Below are 14,313 nucleotides of genomic sequence, written 5' to 3'. Positions count from 1 at the left end.
AAGAATTAAATTTTTTCTTCCTTAAAAGAGATTCTAGAATCTTTTGAAATACTGTTTTCAGAAATCTGTTATGTCTCAAATTTTAGCCTAGGTTTTAAAAAGAACCTTAGATGGTAATTCTGTCTTTTCAAATTACACTTTGAAAGTTTAAATTAAATAATAAATTTTGAATTATTGAATTAGTAATACTGATACATTGAATGCTATTTACATTGGAAAGTATTTTGTGAATGAAGAATGTAATTTTATCTTGACGTCTCTCCAAGAGTTTGATTAGAGGATGAACTAGTAGTATTGGACAGGTAGATAAGAATGAAAATCTTTGGCATCATTTGATTTGTACTAATGAGGTATGAAACAGTTTGTTTTCAGTTCAGAGAGCTGATTTCTTCTATTTTCTCAGTTCCTGATCTTATTCAGAAAGAATTATATTTTGGAGCATGCAGCCTCCCTTAATAAAAGCACAAATAATACTGAGAAATGGAGTGATTTATTGAGAATGTCTGTCTGTTATAGAATTTTGTGTTGATATTTGAAACTTGAGAATTCTCTTAATTTTAATGATTCCCTATTTTCCCTGGTGGATAGAGCAAAACTATGTCCAGCGGGTGGTTTTTAAGGTGTTTATGAATAATAGTTGTTGCTCTGAGGATCAATTTAGCAAAGAGAATAATGAAAGTTTAGGGAGAATGACCACTTGGTCAGAAACCAAGTGGTCTGTATATTTTAGGTAAGTGAAAAGATTAGAAGGAATGGGTCTCAGTTACCAGGGCCAGATGAATAGGCTAATTAGGTAGCACAAGTAGAAGTAAGAAGGGAATCCAATTATCCAAAGGTTAGAGGTTCTGAGAAAATACTATGTATTCAAATGTTGAAAATCAACATCCTATCCTATTGCTTTATTTTTCCAACATGCTTGATAATTATGCAATAGTTCCATTTTGGTATCACTTATTTTCTTTAAGTCGGAGTCATATGGTCAGAACATTGGACTGGGAGTGAATTTTTGCTCGTTATTATAGGGATAACATTTTGAGAATATAGCTGATGTACTTTTCTTTTCCCACAAATTATGTTACTCTGTAGCTCCTACTGGTATTTGATTCTCAGAGGAAGAGCAGTATCATTTAGAATTATGATTCTCAAATTTGAGCAACTATTAACAACACCTGGAAAGTTCATATACTCTCGGACCGCCCCCTCCCCGCCCCCCGAGTTTCTGATTTAGCAGGTTTGGAGTAAAGCCTAAGAATTTGCATTTCTCACAAGCTCCTAGGCAGCGTTGATACTGATGGGACCACGTGTGAAGACCTGGTTTTGAGAACAAAGACATCTATAGTGCCCTTCTCAGATCCCCTTACAGCGCTCTATTGGCTCACAGCTGCCACCTTCTTCAGAGAAGAGCCCTTGGCCAAATATATCCATCTTGCCTAAGAGGTAATGCAATCCCTCCACCCCAGGCCATTCATTTTCTGATTCAGGAAGGCAACAAGCCAGCCTGCTTCCCTCAAATTGGACCTACTCTACAACACAATTTATAGCTTTCTAGTGGATTCTGGCAAAGCTAGACTCCATCTGAGACCATATCATGGCTCAGCTTTTTATCCCTTCCCCATCCTGCTTTTCATACTTCCTATTTCATGAGAGTACTCTCTCAATAAACTACATGTACATGACCCTGCATTTCATACTCTGCTTCTAGGGAGCTCAACCCAAGACAGCATTCTTAGGCAACTTTGAGTCTCAAACTCCATTTGTTAAATCCATAGGCATACAACAGTTCTGAGAGCCAGATATGGTTAAGAATTTTCTTTTCTTTTATTTTTTTTTTTAAGATTTTTTGGGCACCTGGGTGGCTCAGTTGGTTAAGCATCTGATTTTGGCTCAAGTCATGATCCCAGGATCCCGGGATGGAGTCCTGCGTCAGGCTCCCTGCTCAGTGGAGAGTCTGCTTCTCCTTTTCTTTCTACTCCTCTCCCTTGCTTGTGTTCTCTCCCTCACTCTCTCTCTCTCAAATAAATAAATAAAATCTTTTTAATTTTTTTTATTTGAGAGAGTGAGTGAGAGAGAGAAAGAGAGCACGAGCAGAGGGGGAGAGGGAGAAGCAGACTCCCCACTGAGCAGGGAGCCTGATGTGGGGCTTGATCCCAGGACTTTGTGATCATGACCTGAGCTGAAATCAGACACTTAATGGACTAAGCCACCCAGGCGTTCCAATAATTTTCTTCATTTAAAAATCTTCCATCCATCTAGTAAAAGCCATGCCTGATGGACTTAAATCATAGAAGTTCCTATCATCTGGAGAAAATGGAGGCTATACTTAACAAAAGTTCCCACCAAACTCAATGGAAAAGAGGACGAATGGATCTAATGAGAGAATTCTTGCCTTCCTATCTTGGGCTGAGGCACCCAGGAAGTTTGGGGGATCCTATAACAAAAGGTTTGTTTTTGCTTCCCTGGGTGTGACCTGGAAGTATGGTACAATCCTCAGAGAAGCTGAGTTAAGCATAGTGTCTCATCAAATGTCGCTCTTCACTGGGACATTAGAAACGGTTCAGAGAGGTGCCTAGGTGGATGCAGCTGACCCAATGTGCTCATGTTCTTTCCCAGCAAAGCCTTTGGTGGTATGGAGAATTTCAAAATGTCCCCATTGTGCCTGATCTCTCAGTGTTCACTTGCCAATTAAATTCAGATTTCTGGCTTATAACAGTCTTTTTGCAAACAACTAGGTCCTTTTTGGAGTCTTTCTGATTACCCTACTTCTCCTTTCTTTAAAAGGCAGCCTGAGGGTGGGGGGTAGGAGGGTGAAGTGGCTTATCCAATTCTGTGTTGTGCTCTGGTTACCTCGACAAACACCTGTAAAATGGTAAAACCAGTGACCCTAGAGGTCTGTAACCTTGGTGTGGCTGATGTTCACTTGGTGGCCTTTATTTGCTAACTTGCTCCTCCCCTTGGATATCACTGGGACCCCGCTGTGTGAAGCCAGGCTGAAATTCTGTTTGAATCATTAGCTTTGGTGACCTTTTAAGCCATTCTTTCTGCCATTCTTTCCTCACCTAGAGACTCCTGCTTCCACCCACTGGCTTGTTAGCTACTGCTCTCTTCTTTCCCTTATGTTATTCCTCACCCTCTTCCTGGCTTTAGCACACAGTGGGTTACAAAGCACAATGGAAGCTATTGAAAAGGAAAATCCTACTGTAACAGGTGGACAAAAAAGGATTCTTTCTGTCTCCGTTTTGGCAAGACCCCTTGCCTAACCCCCAAACCAGGCCGGTTGGCCTAAACCCCAAAGTAAGATGCAGGCCCACCAAATCATAACTAACACGGTCAGGAGAGATTTTTGTGACCCTTAGCTAATAACCCATCACCAGCCTATTAAGGGCATTGGAGAAGCTAGGGGCAGAATGAGACATTTTAACAGAGGGCTTCGGCGGGGAGAGCTGTCAGGGTACTATGAATGCTGTCCTCCCACAGGGGAGAGGGGGTTGCAGGAGGCTTTTCCCCTCACATAATGCCTAGGAAAAAGGGCTTTGATGAAACCACTTGAAGAGTTTTACTCCTTTATCTTGGAGTTTGGGGGCACAGTGGCCTGGTGTCTGATACCCTGAGAAATCTAAAGGATAAGAGACTATGGTTGACACCACTCTAACCTCAGAGTGAAGAGAGAAGACTGTGTGGGGTGGCCCATCCTCCCAGATTTTGTTGGGGGAAAAGTTGTGTGGATACTTCCTATGGGCCAGATGTGGTTCAGAGGTTTTCACTTACCTATCTCAAGGAACTGCAAGAGAAAGACTCTTAGCAATAAAAATGGGTATGGACGGCAAATACCCCATGAAAACAGCACACAATAAAATGAGTCAGTATTAAACATCTTCAAAGTCCAGAGAGGGCCAAACACAGACAGCATGTCAGGATCTTTTTCTCCCTTCACCTGCTCTTGCTCCAAGCTCTCCTTGCCTTAGCTCTGGAGGAATCAGAGGCAGCCTGGTGAGTGAGGAGTGGAAGTTCCAGGCAACAAAATGGTGAAGACATCAAGCACCTGGTTCCACTGCAAGAGCTGGCCAGACGCCAGCCTGAGTTGGGGGCAGGGAGGAACTTTAAATGCAGTTGGTAACTTTGATCGTTTTACTGAACTGGGCTCAAACTCAAAGTAAGCCTGTCTGGGGGACTTGAAGAATTTTTGTTCCTTGTCTTGAACAAATGAGCCCATCTGGATATTCATCTGGGGCAGTAAGAGTACTAGCTCCTCAAATTTGGGGACAGGGGAATCAAGAATACATTTATATTTAGAGGCGCTTTTTTAGCCCTGCTTATGAAACATGATAGTTACATTTCTTTTTGAACACCCAAGTAGAACTGTATAACTTCTCATCCTACCACAGGCACTTACTGTTTAACTACATGTTTCTCCTTTTTCTCCCTAAAGTTTCTGAGTGAACTCACTTAGCTGTAAGTAACACTGGTGGACGCCATTTCCCTGAGTCCTGTTTCCCCTCATGTGTTACAGAAGGAATTTGGGTGATAACTGAATAGCTCAGGTGATTGCTCAGGTATTTTCCAGACCCGTTGCTGTGTGATTCTACATATTTTTTTGGTTTTCAAATGAGTTTCATGTTCCTCCTTCCCATACCTTTCCCAAAATTTTATGGGGCTATGGCCAAGGAGCTGAGCAAATGTGAGGAAAGTCTTTCAATTGTGTGAATTATTTGCTTTATACACAGTTCCCCACAGAGACATGTTCAAGAGGCTTTCACTTCTTAAAGCAAAAAGAACTGTCTGCATTGTGTTTTGATGGGAATTAAATTATAAAGATATTGTAGTTCTGTGTGATTGCTAAAAGCCAAGATGCCAAGCTTTGGAAAAGGTCATGATGTATTCCTAGGAGAGTTTTCCCCCAAAAGAATTCTTAAGGGTTCTATTGTATTTTATAATATTGATTATCTTCCCTTACCACTTAATTTCCCAGGCCTATGCAGTGTCTGGTATAGTCAAGTGGTACACTTTATTAAGCACTTGCTATAGGCCAGACACTATTTGGGGTGCTTTATGTGTATTATTTCATTTATTTCTCACAAGAATCTTTTAAGGTCATCTCCATTTTTCTCATAAGGAAATCAAGTCAGAGAGTGGTTAAGAAATTTACTCAAGGTTTTACAGAACCAAGATCTTAACCGTTCCAGAGCCTGTTTTATAACCCTATCCATTCCCTCCTTAAAAAATGTCAAGGTTTTCTGACTTCCAGTACCTCATCTAGGAAGTCTGTGGAAAATAGTTCTCCCAGGCCTTTAGAGTGCTGGTATACTATCTTTCAGACATGTGTTTGGCTCATATTTAATGAGCTTCTGCCTTGGGCCAGTCACAGTTAGAAGCCGGGAATAAAATAAACAGGAACCTGATCTGGGTGCCTACCCTCACATAACTTACAGTTAGGTAGGTGAGATGGACTGTTAACAGGAAATGACAGTATCATATTGTGGCGAAACACAGGGGCCTGCGAAAGGGACACCCAACCTAGACAAAGGGGCCAGTGAAGGCTTTTTGAAGAAGTAGCATCTCATTCTCAGTACGCTCAGTACACTGCTTATATCTAGGATGAGGCCACTAAAAGCCAGCCCTAGCTCCTACAGAAGTACCAGAAATTCAACAAACACTTGCTGAATTAGTAGTGTCGGACTCCTTGAAAACAAAACAAAACAGAAAATCTCAAAAATACTGTGGTTACTACTTCTTCATTTCCCTAATCTGTGTTGATTGTTTTTTCTTTCTAAGTGTAGGTCACCTTCAAACCATGAAAACCAAAAAAGTCAAATTTCTTCAGCAGTACCGTAATTCTGATCAATCCTAGAGCACCATGTCTCATTCTGCTTTCCCTGATGACCTGAACAAGAGTTGACAACTCTAGCCATAAACTCATACAGTGGGCTTAGGCTCATAGAAGTAAGTTAATGAAATACATTGTCGTTTTATTAAATCAAATTATGAAGGTGTACTTTTGAGCATTTGCAAATGTTACTCCTAATTAGCTCCAGGGCTCTGATATAGATGAACCCTACTCAAAGTCAAAAGGGTAGGTGAGCTTTTGTGTGTCTGCTAAGAGCAAATTCAGTATTTTGGCGATGAGGCTTATGTGAGTTTTAAAAAAGAGAGTTAAGGAAAATAATAATGTTATAAATAGTGACTTTGGATATTTTAAGCTATAATTAATACTTAAACTTCATTGCAATTCATCAAGAAAAGAGATTTATGACAAAATCCACAGTCCAATCTCATTCCAACACTCACCTTGCCAAGGCAAAAGCATCATCAATAAGACTTGCACGGTCAGCAGAAGAAAAGTTCTGAAAAGAAGAAGAAAAAGAGGTAAGTAGCACAATTCCTAAAGCAAAGCATGTTGAAAAAATTAATATCATCAAGACACTGTTCTTAGAACAAAAATAAAACAATTCACAACCACTGCTACTCTTACCTTGTGGTTGATGGAAAGATTGGTAGCTATATATTCCCAAGTTTCTACTTCATAATTTACACGGTAAAACCCAATATGATCTGGGTTTATTTTGAGAAAAACATTTCCAGCAGGATTAGAAGAGTTCAAAGTGATTCCTGTGGTAGTAAATAAACACTAATGAGAAACATGTTTGCATATACTGTAAACACAGAGAAATTAGGCCCAGAGGGTCAGAAGAAAAGAAAAGAAGTATCAGCTCAAGGAGTCAAGTTTGATTTGCATCCAAAGCCCCAAAGCTTAATTCTTATTTAGTTGCCTAATTTTAGAATGTCACTGTAGTGCGTGAGCTGAAAAAGAATAACCAATGTAAATAAGTGTCCTGTGACTTGTGACTTGTACTTCTTACTGGTAGAAGCTTGCCAAGTGAGTGAAATAATTCTGTGCTTGTCAATTCTCCAATAAAAGAAAACAATTCCAAAAGACAGAGAGGTCCCTGCTTTTGGGGGTAGTCCATATATTGCTAATCATGATGGATTAATTACACAAAGAATATTCATTGGGCAGCCTGGGGAGGGGATAAAAATGTAAACATCTAAAAGAATACTTTATTTATTAAAATCAACTTTCAAAATGATGGCAATGGTTATTGCCTAGCAAAATAATGATTTGAGAATCAGTAATGCTTTTAAAATGTCAAGAAGGCCTGCAATAGAACTGAAATTCAAATACAACATTCTTGATTTTGTAATCCGTGTCATGCTTGCTCTTCTAATTTTATTTATCTTTGTAAAGTCTTCTGTTTCCTTATTTCAATTAATTACATCAATGCTTTTCATCAATGGATTTGCCAAATTAATTCTCTTTCTAAAGTAGCCTCCAGTATTTACATACGGCTCTAGTATATAGATTTTAGAAGCTCAACATTGAAGGAATAGAGACTTAACGTTTGAGGTAAAAAATATTCACTTAAAATAATAGCTGTGCTCCAACATGACCAGTATCCATTTGTTAGCATTGCTTCTATACTTTTTAATTCATACACTCTTTTGTTTGCAAGGACAATATACAATTTAAATAATAGTGTGGGAATACTTCATATATTCAAGAAATTTCAAATAGGTTAATGTAGTGACAATGTAAGGATGTGATACTGGAAGATGAAGATGAGGCTGAAAATAAAGTCTAGAGCTTTGGAGTGCAAGAGCCACGTGCCATGTGAAGGAATCCATCTTCTGAGAGATGATTAGATAGAGAAGATTTTTAAGCAGGGAAATAACATGCTCAAGTCTGCTTTCTAGAAAGATAATTTTGATGGTGGTACGAGTGATATATTGGAAGGAGATTTTAGAGTCTCCTGTAATCATCTAAGGCAAAAGAGAATGAGGGCTTATTCCAATGTGGAGGTAATGAAAAAAGAAAAAAGGTGATGTTTTCAAGGCAGACACGTCACGGGTAAAATCAACAGTCGGTTTTCTTACTTGATGTGGATGGTCAGAGGAGGGGGGAAATGGCTTGCATGGTCAGATAAATAATGATGCTGCCATTACAGAATAGAGGCAGATGAGTTAGTTTGGGAGGAAAGAAGATTTAAATTTTGGAAGTGTTCACAAGGTTTGGAAGATATCCAGGACACAGTAGTTTTTCATAATATATGAGTAAGCTCTCCAACAAGACAATACTTTTTTTTTAGGAATGTTCAGAGTAGGTACTTGACAAATTATAAACCTTTACCTCACTCATGTAGTATTTATCTTTCTTTGTCATTCTCCCATGGACAAGTTGTTGAAAGGAAGCTAATCTTTTGGCAACCATACACTTTGAATATTTGTATCTGGAGGAGGGCCTCTTGCTAAGCACAGAGCCATATGTTATAGGAAAAAGAGCATGAACTTTCGAGTCTGACAGATCTAGGATAAAACCCTTGTTCTGTGACTAACTAGCTGTGTGATCTTGGCCAAATCACTTGACCTCTCTGTGTCCCTGTTCACCATAAGGGAAATAGGGATAAAAATCCCTCACAGAGCTGTTGTGAAGATTAAATAAGATAACGTCGTAAAGTGTTGGTTACAGAGTTATTTGTCCAACAGATGGTAGCTATCCTCATTATTATGAAAGGGGATATGCCACAGTTCTATAAATAGCGAGGCAAATATAAATAACATTGAGAAGTTCCTGGCAATCCATCTAAATACTGCAGTATTTCAGTGTGCTTTATATATACCTAGTTAAGCCTGGCTGGAGTTACTGTGATTTTTCTCACTTTATAGATGCGGAAGCTGAGATCCAGGAAGTCAGTAGTTATGGACTTTCCAAGTTCATGCTACTTTCCCAGCAGTTGTTAACAGCAACGTACTGTTGGTTTGTTTAGTTACATAGCGAAGTAAGTAGGGCTAGAATACTGGTGCCCACTCCCGGCGGCACATGGGAGTCAGCGCGTATTATGTTTCGTTTCTCCACTTACTATTCATTGTTTTTCTGATTGTAACAGGCTTATGTGTTCCTTACAGTTCCAAATATGTATTAGGAAAATACAAAAAAAAAAGTATAATGAAGAATATAAAAAATGATCCACCACTCGTTAACATATTGTTCTTGTCTTCTTCGTGCGTAAATGTGCATATACACACACCCAATACACAGAATAGGACTTTACTGTTTTTATGATTCACAATCCTTTTCATTTGAAAGTATATTGTAAACACCTTGCAATTTTGCTTTCTATTTGAAAGTAGAGCTTCCCTGTGAAACGCTTCATAAGCTGAAGTAGCAGAAAGAGAGGAGTATCTCCCACTTTCTAAAAGTCTGGGTTAATTCCACTTTGTTTTTTACACAAGACCTATATTAGTACCTGTTTTTGCTAACTGAAAGAAATCCAAAGAGCATTTTCATTTTTATGAAAAAAGCCATTACCATACTAATGTAGGTCTTTTGTAAAAATGAGGTGGCAGAACGTGAACATTCAGAAAACGGGGGATATGTGCATGTGAAAATGTAAATTGAACGGCCACATAACACCCTATCGTTCAATTAATAAATCATCTTGTTCTGTTTCTTGCTAGTTTTATACATAAACGAGATGAATGAATTCTTTCTGGGTGGCAGCTCTTTCTAGAAAATTCCTTTTTTTTTCTTTTATTTGTCTAGATGGTGGAGAAGATAGGTAATTACTTTTTCAAAATTTCATCCAGGGGCTATTTAATTTCAACCTAGATAGATTTCAGTAACAGAACTCTCATAACAGTTCTTTACTACAGGCATACCTCACTTTATTGCAACTTGCTTTATTGCACTTTGTAGATACTGCAGTCTTTACAGATTGAAGGTTTGTGGCAACCCTGCATTGAGCAAGTCCATTGGCATCATTTATTCAACAGCATTTGCTCACTTTGTGTCTCTGTGTCACGTTTTGCTAAATTCTTGCCAAAACATTTCAAACTTCTCATTATTATTTTATTTGGTATGGTGATCTGTGCTCAGTGATCATGACTGAAAGCTTAGGTGATGGTTAGCATTTTTAGCAATAAAGTATTTTTGGATTAAGGTATGTCCGTTGTTTTTTAGACATCATGCTATTGCACACTTAACAGACTATAGTATAGTGTAAACGTAACTTTTATGTTATGCACTGGGAAGCCAAAAACTTCATTTGACTTACTTTATTGCAATATTCACTCTATTGTGGTAGTCTAGAAGCAAACCCACAATACCTCTGAGGTATGCCTGTATACTATTTTATATAAATAATTATAACAAACTTTAGACAACTAGACAGCTCTTGTGATAGCTTGATAATTCTAGAGAAAGAAACATTTTTCTTTAGTGATGTAGATGCTTTGTTGCATTGATGCTTTAAGCAAATTATTTTTCAGTGTAAAATGACAGTTTATATCTTATTAAATTTTATCCATCACTTATTAGTACAACAGCTGAAAAATACAAGACTAGTACTTTTTTTTACTAATGACACACTATTTATACTTGAGGAACTAAAACTTTCTAGTAGGATGCACTATCGGAATTTAGGGTCAAGGAAGAAAATTTTAATTTCTGAAACTAAGAGTAACATGATCTATTGTAAAATGGATTGGTTATACATTTGTAGTAATATTTTCAACAAATCATTTAAGAAAGTATTAATGATTATGTTAATAATAATTACAGAGTCCCTCCTAAATCTCAGCAAGCTTTTATGAGAATCTCCCTAAAAAGAAAGGTGTAGTATTAATATGCAATATATAATAAGCAGGAATCTGGAAGAATGCAACCTGGCTACCATGATGAACAATTATGACTGGTGATGGTTTTGGTGATTGGGAAGAAATAATTGCAAAGAAGAGTTAGATAGTGAAGATCTGTCAGTGTGTCTCAGTCTGCCGAGGGAAGTAGGTGCACAGCTGAGCTGGTATGTGTATTCCAGATTATTTTTTTTTAATTTAAATATTTTATTTATTTATTTATTTACTTGACAGAGGGAGAGCAGGAGAGCACAGGCAGGGGAACGGCAGAGGGAGAGGGAGAAGCAGGCCCCCCGCTGAGCAGAGAGCCTGATGTGGGGCTCGATCCCAGGACCCTGGGATCATGACCTGAGCCGAAGGCAGTCACTTAACTGACTGAGCCACTCAGGCACCCCTGTATTCCAGATCTTTTAACAGATTTCCTCCTATAGAGAACAGTGTATATGGTAGAGATCTGTTATTTACCACACTATTCTCTCTTCCTCCCTGGGTATACAGCTAGACTATATTTATTAGCTTCCCTTGCAGTTAGGTAGCAACATGGAATTGACAGCTGGACACAGATTGTGGGCAGAAGTAATAGATGCACTTCTAGACCTGCTCCCTCCATTATCTTCCTCTGTCTTCTGGTCAGATGCAAAGATCTAGCAGAGGAATCGAAGGTCTAGGAAGCAGTAGAGCCATAAAAAGGAGGACGTTATTATTTAGGAGTGAACCACCCAGGAAAGATGGCAGGTCAGGAATACCTCCATTGGTCTGTTGCATGAATAAGAAACTTTCATTGCATCAAAATAGCCTCTAAATGCAATAATTAGACTCCCCCCGGTTAATGCAATATATGAGGCTATCACAGCTTGATGAAATCTCTAAAATAATTGATCTACCTTAACTCTCTCTTTACTCTTATTAAGTAAACTTTCTTCTTGGAAAGAGATTCCTAATTACCTGACATGAGTATTCTGGTTCACCTTGCCAGTATATTTTTATTTGTATAAATTAACAAATTAGCATTCTTATATGTTTGCTTTGTGTGAATAAATCTTCCAAGCCTTGGTTGACCAGGGCTGAATTGATGAAACTGAGCTTTTGAATCTGCAAAACTGAATTCATAATGATCCAATCAAAATTCAAACATTCCGTGAGGCTCAGCTTGAAAGAATGAAGAAAGTCTCTCTTTCTCTTTGTTGTTAAATTTAAAAATATATGCCCATAATTATTTTGACATGAAATATTTAAATATAACTACCATTAAATTCTATTAATATTCTATTTATATGTAGTCAGAACTTGGTTATCTAAATCATCCAGAATGTATCCTCAAATCTGCAAGAGTTATGAAAATAGTCATCACAAAGTCTATATCATTTCCTACCTAGGCCCTCTCTTAGACACTATACACTTAGAAATACCTATTTTAAAATATTATGTTTTAGTAAGATTAGTTATCTGACATCATGTGATAACCTTCAAGTCTTCTAAATGTTAGAAAGCAGCAGATTAAAAAGCAAAAAGTTGATATACTACTAAATGTAGATGCACTGACAAAGTAGTAGCTGGTACTAAAGATAGAGGCATAACTAAAGGATCTGCAGGCATTCTCGAACAGCACAGCAGGCTGAGGGCAAACCAGCCTCCAGTAAGCAAGGACTTACTAAACTCTTAGTAAGTCTTAAGATATGCACAGAACCTCATTGGCAATAGGGTGGTGTTCCTGACCTGCCATCAAGGAGTATGATGTAGAGGTTGTATCTTCAAGGAGTTTGTCATTTAGTTAAAAAAGAAAAGACAGAGCAAATGAAGATTAAATAACAATGATGATATTCAAAACATAAAGTAGTAATACTAGGAATAAGGAAGGACTGATTAAACCGATAGCATAAAATATACTATAAACAGCGAGAAGAGAGATTACACAAGGCAGGTTGGAATAGCCTGAGAAGGGTCTGTGATAGAGGTCCTCTTCTTTTGTTATAAATTACATGTTTAATTTTTTTAATGTTTAAAAGATCATGTACAACACAAATGTAAATAAAAGGCCTTGGGGGAAGTCCCAACATCGCCTGGGAAATTTCTGGCTGATGAATCATCAAAGAAACGAAGAAGAGGGAGGTAGGGCTGGTAACCTGAGCTGATTGCCCATTCAGTGCACTTGGGATGTGTTTGTCATCTGTGCTCTGAACTGAGAGCTGAAGATGTCCCCAAACAGGAAACAGGAACTTATTGCATAGCCTAAAAATGGAGCAGACACTTTGAAGTAGGAAGAGACGTCTAGTTTGTTTCTGGCTAAGTGAGCAGTCATGATTCTGAAATTTCAGATAAAGACAGGTCTGTCATCAAAGCTCTGTGAACATTGGAGCCTCTTCATTCATTCTTTCACTCATTTATTCAATAAACAATTACTGGGTAACTGCTGAAGACATAGAACAACCACAACCAAAATAAATAAGCTCCATTTCCTCAAGAAATAGTCTATGGGGAGGGGAAAGACAGCTAAGTCAATAGTTAGAGCCAAAAAAAAAAAAAAATGTGTTCAATGTAAAGACAGAGGGATGCAGTTGCTGGGAGAGCTTTCTCTCCTTTCCTACTAGCATTCTCTGTCCAGAGCGTAGTTCCTGTCTACACTTGGTCAATCCTATCATCCATTTAAACACTACCTTTACCCCCTAGCTCTCAGACTAGACATCCTTTTCTTTAGTAACCTTTCCTGAACCCCCAAATCTGGGCTGGTGCTTCTTCAGCGAGCCCCCTTGGCTATTACCACACCAGGTACTTCTGACACATATTTACCTGCTGACTCGTCTGAATCCTCACCAGACAGTAAGCGCCAAGAGGGTAAGGATTTTTTCCCTCAGCATTATCTCCATGCCTACCTCTGTGTCTGGCACATAAGTCAGCTCTCAATAAATACTTCCTTGAAAGAACTAATTGATTGATTGATTAATAAGTATTAAATTTATTATTCAAATATTCTCTCCAATAAGTACATAATCCATATAAGAAAAATGTTTATTGTTAACTCTTCAACTTTATTTTATAAAACACTTGAGTAAGCTCTAGTTATCTAGAAAATGCACTTTTTGGAAACCTCATTCCATGAAAATGCTGTTAGCATAGACTAATTATTCATACTTTTAAATTTGTTAACAGGAAATCAAGCAGCTGCCAAGATTCCTCTAACTTTCAGTTAACCAATGGCAACCAATGGCGAAAAGATGTAGTAATATGTTAAACCAAATTCACTGAACTTCCAATGGAATGAATGGTAGCCTCATTATACATTTTATCATTGGTATTGCACATTTTTTTAGGGGGGTGGTAGGGCAGAGGGAGAGGGAGAGAGAATCTTAAGCAGGCTCCACCTTGACATGGGGCTCAATCTCACAATCCTGAGATCATGACCTGAGCCGAAATCAAGAATTAAGACACTTTAACTGACTGAGCCACCCAGGGGCCCCAGTGGTATTGCACATTTTAGAAAGTCTTTTTTTTTTTTTTTTGTCTTCTACATTTTCCATCGGCAAAAATGCTTAAAAGTAAAAAAAAAAAAAAAAAATGGTCATAAGGCAGATCACGAAAGATAGAGCTCAGTATTCAAAACTACAATCATATATAAAAGAGTAAGACAAAATG

General features: G+C 38.1%; 1 protein-coding gene across 1 annotated transcript in view; it reads right to left on the bottom strand.

Moving 5' to 3' along the window:
• ENPEP (glutamyl aminopeptidase) overlaps positions 1 to 14,313 on the bottom strand; it is an 83,319-nt gene that overhangs the window by 14,855 nt on the left and 54,151 nt on the right. Inside the window, exons 12-13 of the mRNA XM_025873635.2 lie at positions 6,467 to 6,603; positions 6,283 to 6,338 (exon numbers count right to left, since the gene is read on the bottom strand). Coding sequence (XP_025729420.1) covers positions 6,283 to 6,338; positions 6,467 to 6,603 — 193 coding nt within the window. The remainder of the gene's footprint in view (positions 1 to 6,282; positions 6,339 to 6,466; positions 6,604 to 14,313) is intronic.

Source organism: Callorhinus ursinus, unplaced genomic scaffold (assembly GCF_003265705.2).
Source record: "Callorhinus ursinus isolate GAN/ISIS: 27379988/994484 unplaced genomic scaffold, GSC_fseal_2.0 scaffold4, whole genome shotgun sequence".
Classification (NCBI taxonomy): domain Eukaryota; kingdom Metazoa; phylum Chordata; class Mammalia; order Carnivora; family Otariidae; genus Callorhinus; species Callorhinus ursinus.
Note: the sequence above shows the minus strand (reverse complement) of the source record. Positions and strands in the feature narration are given on the sequence as shown.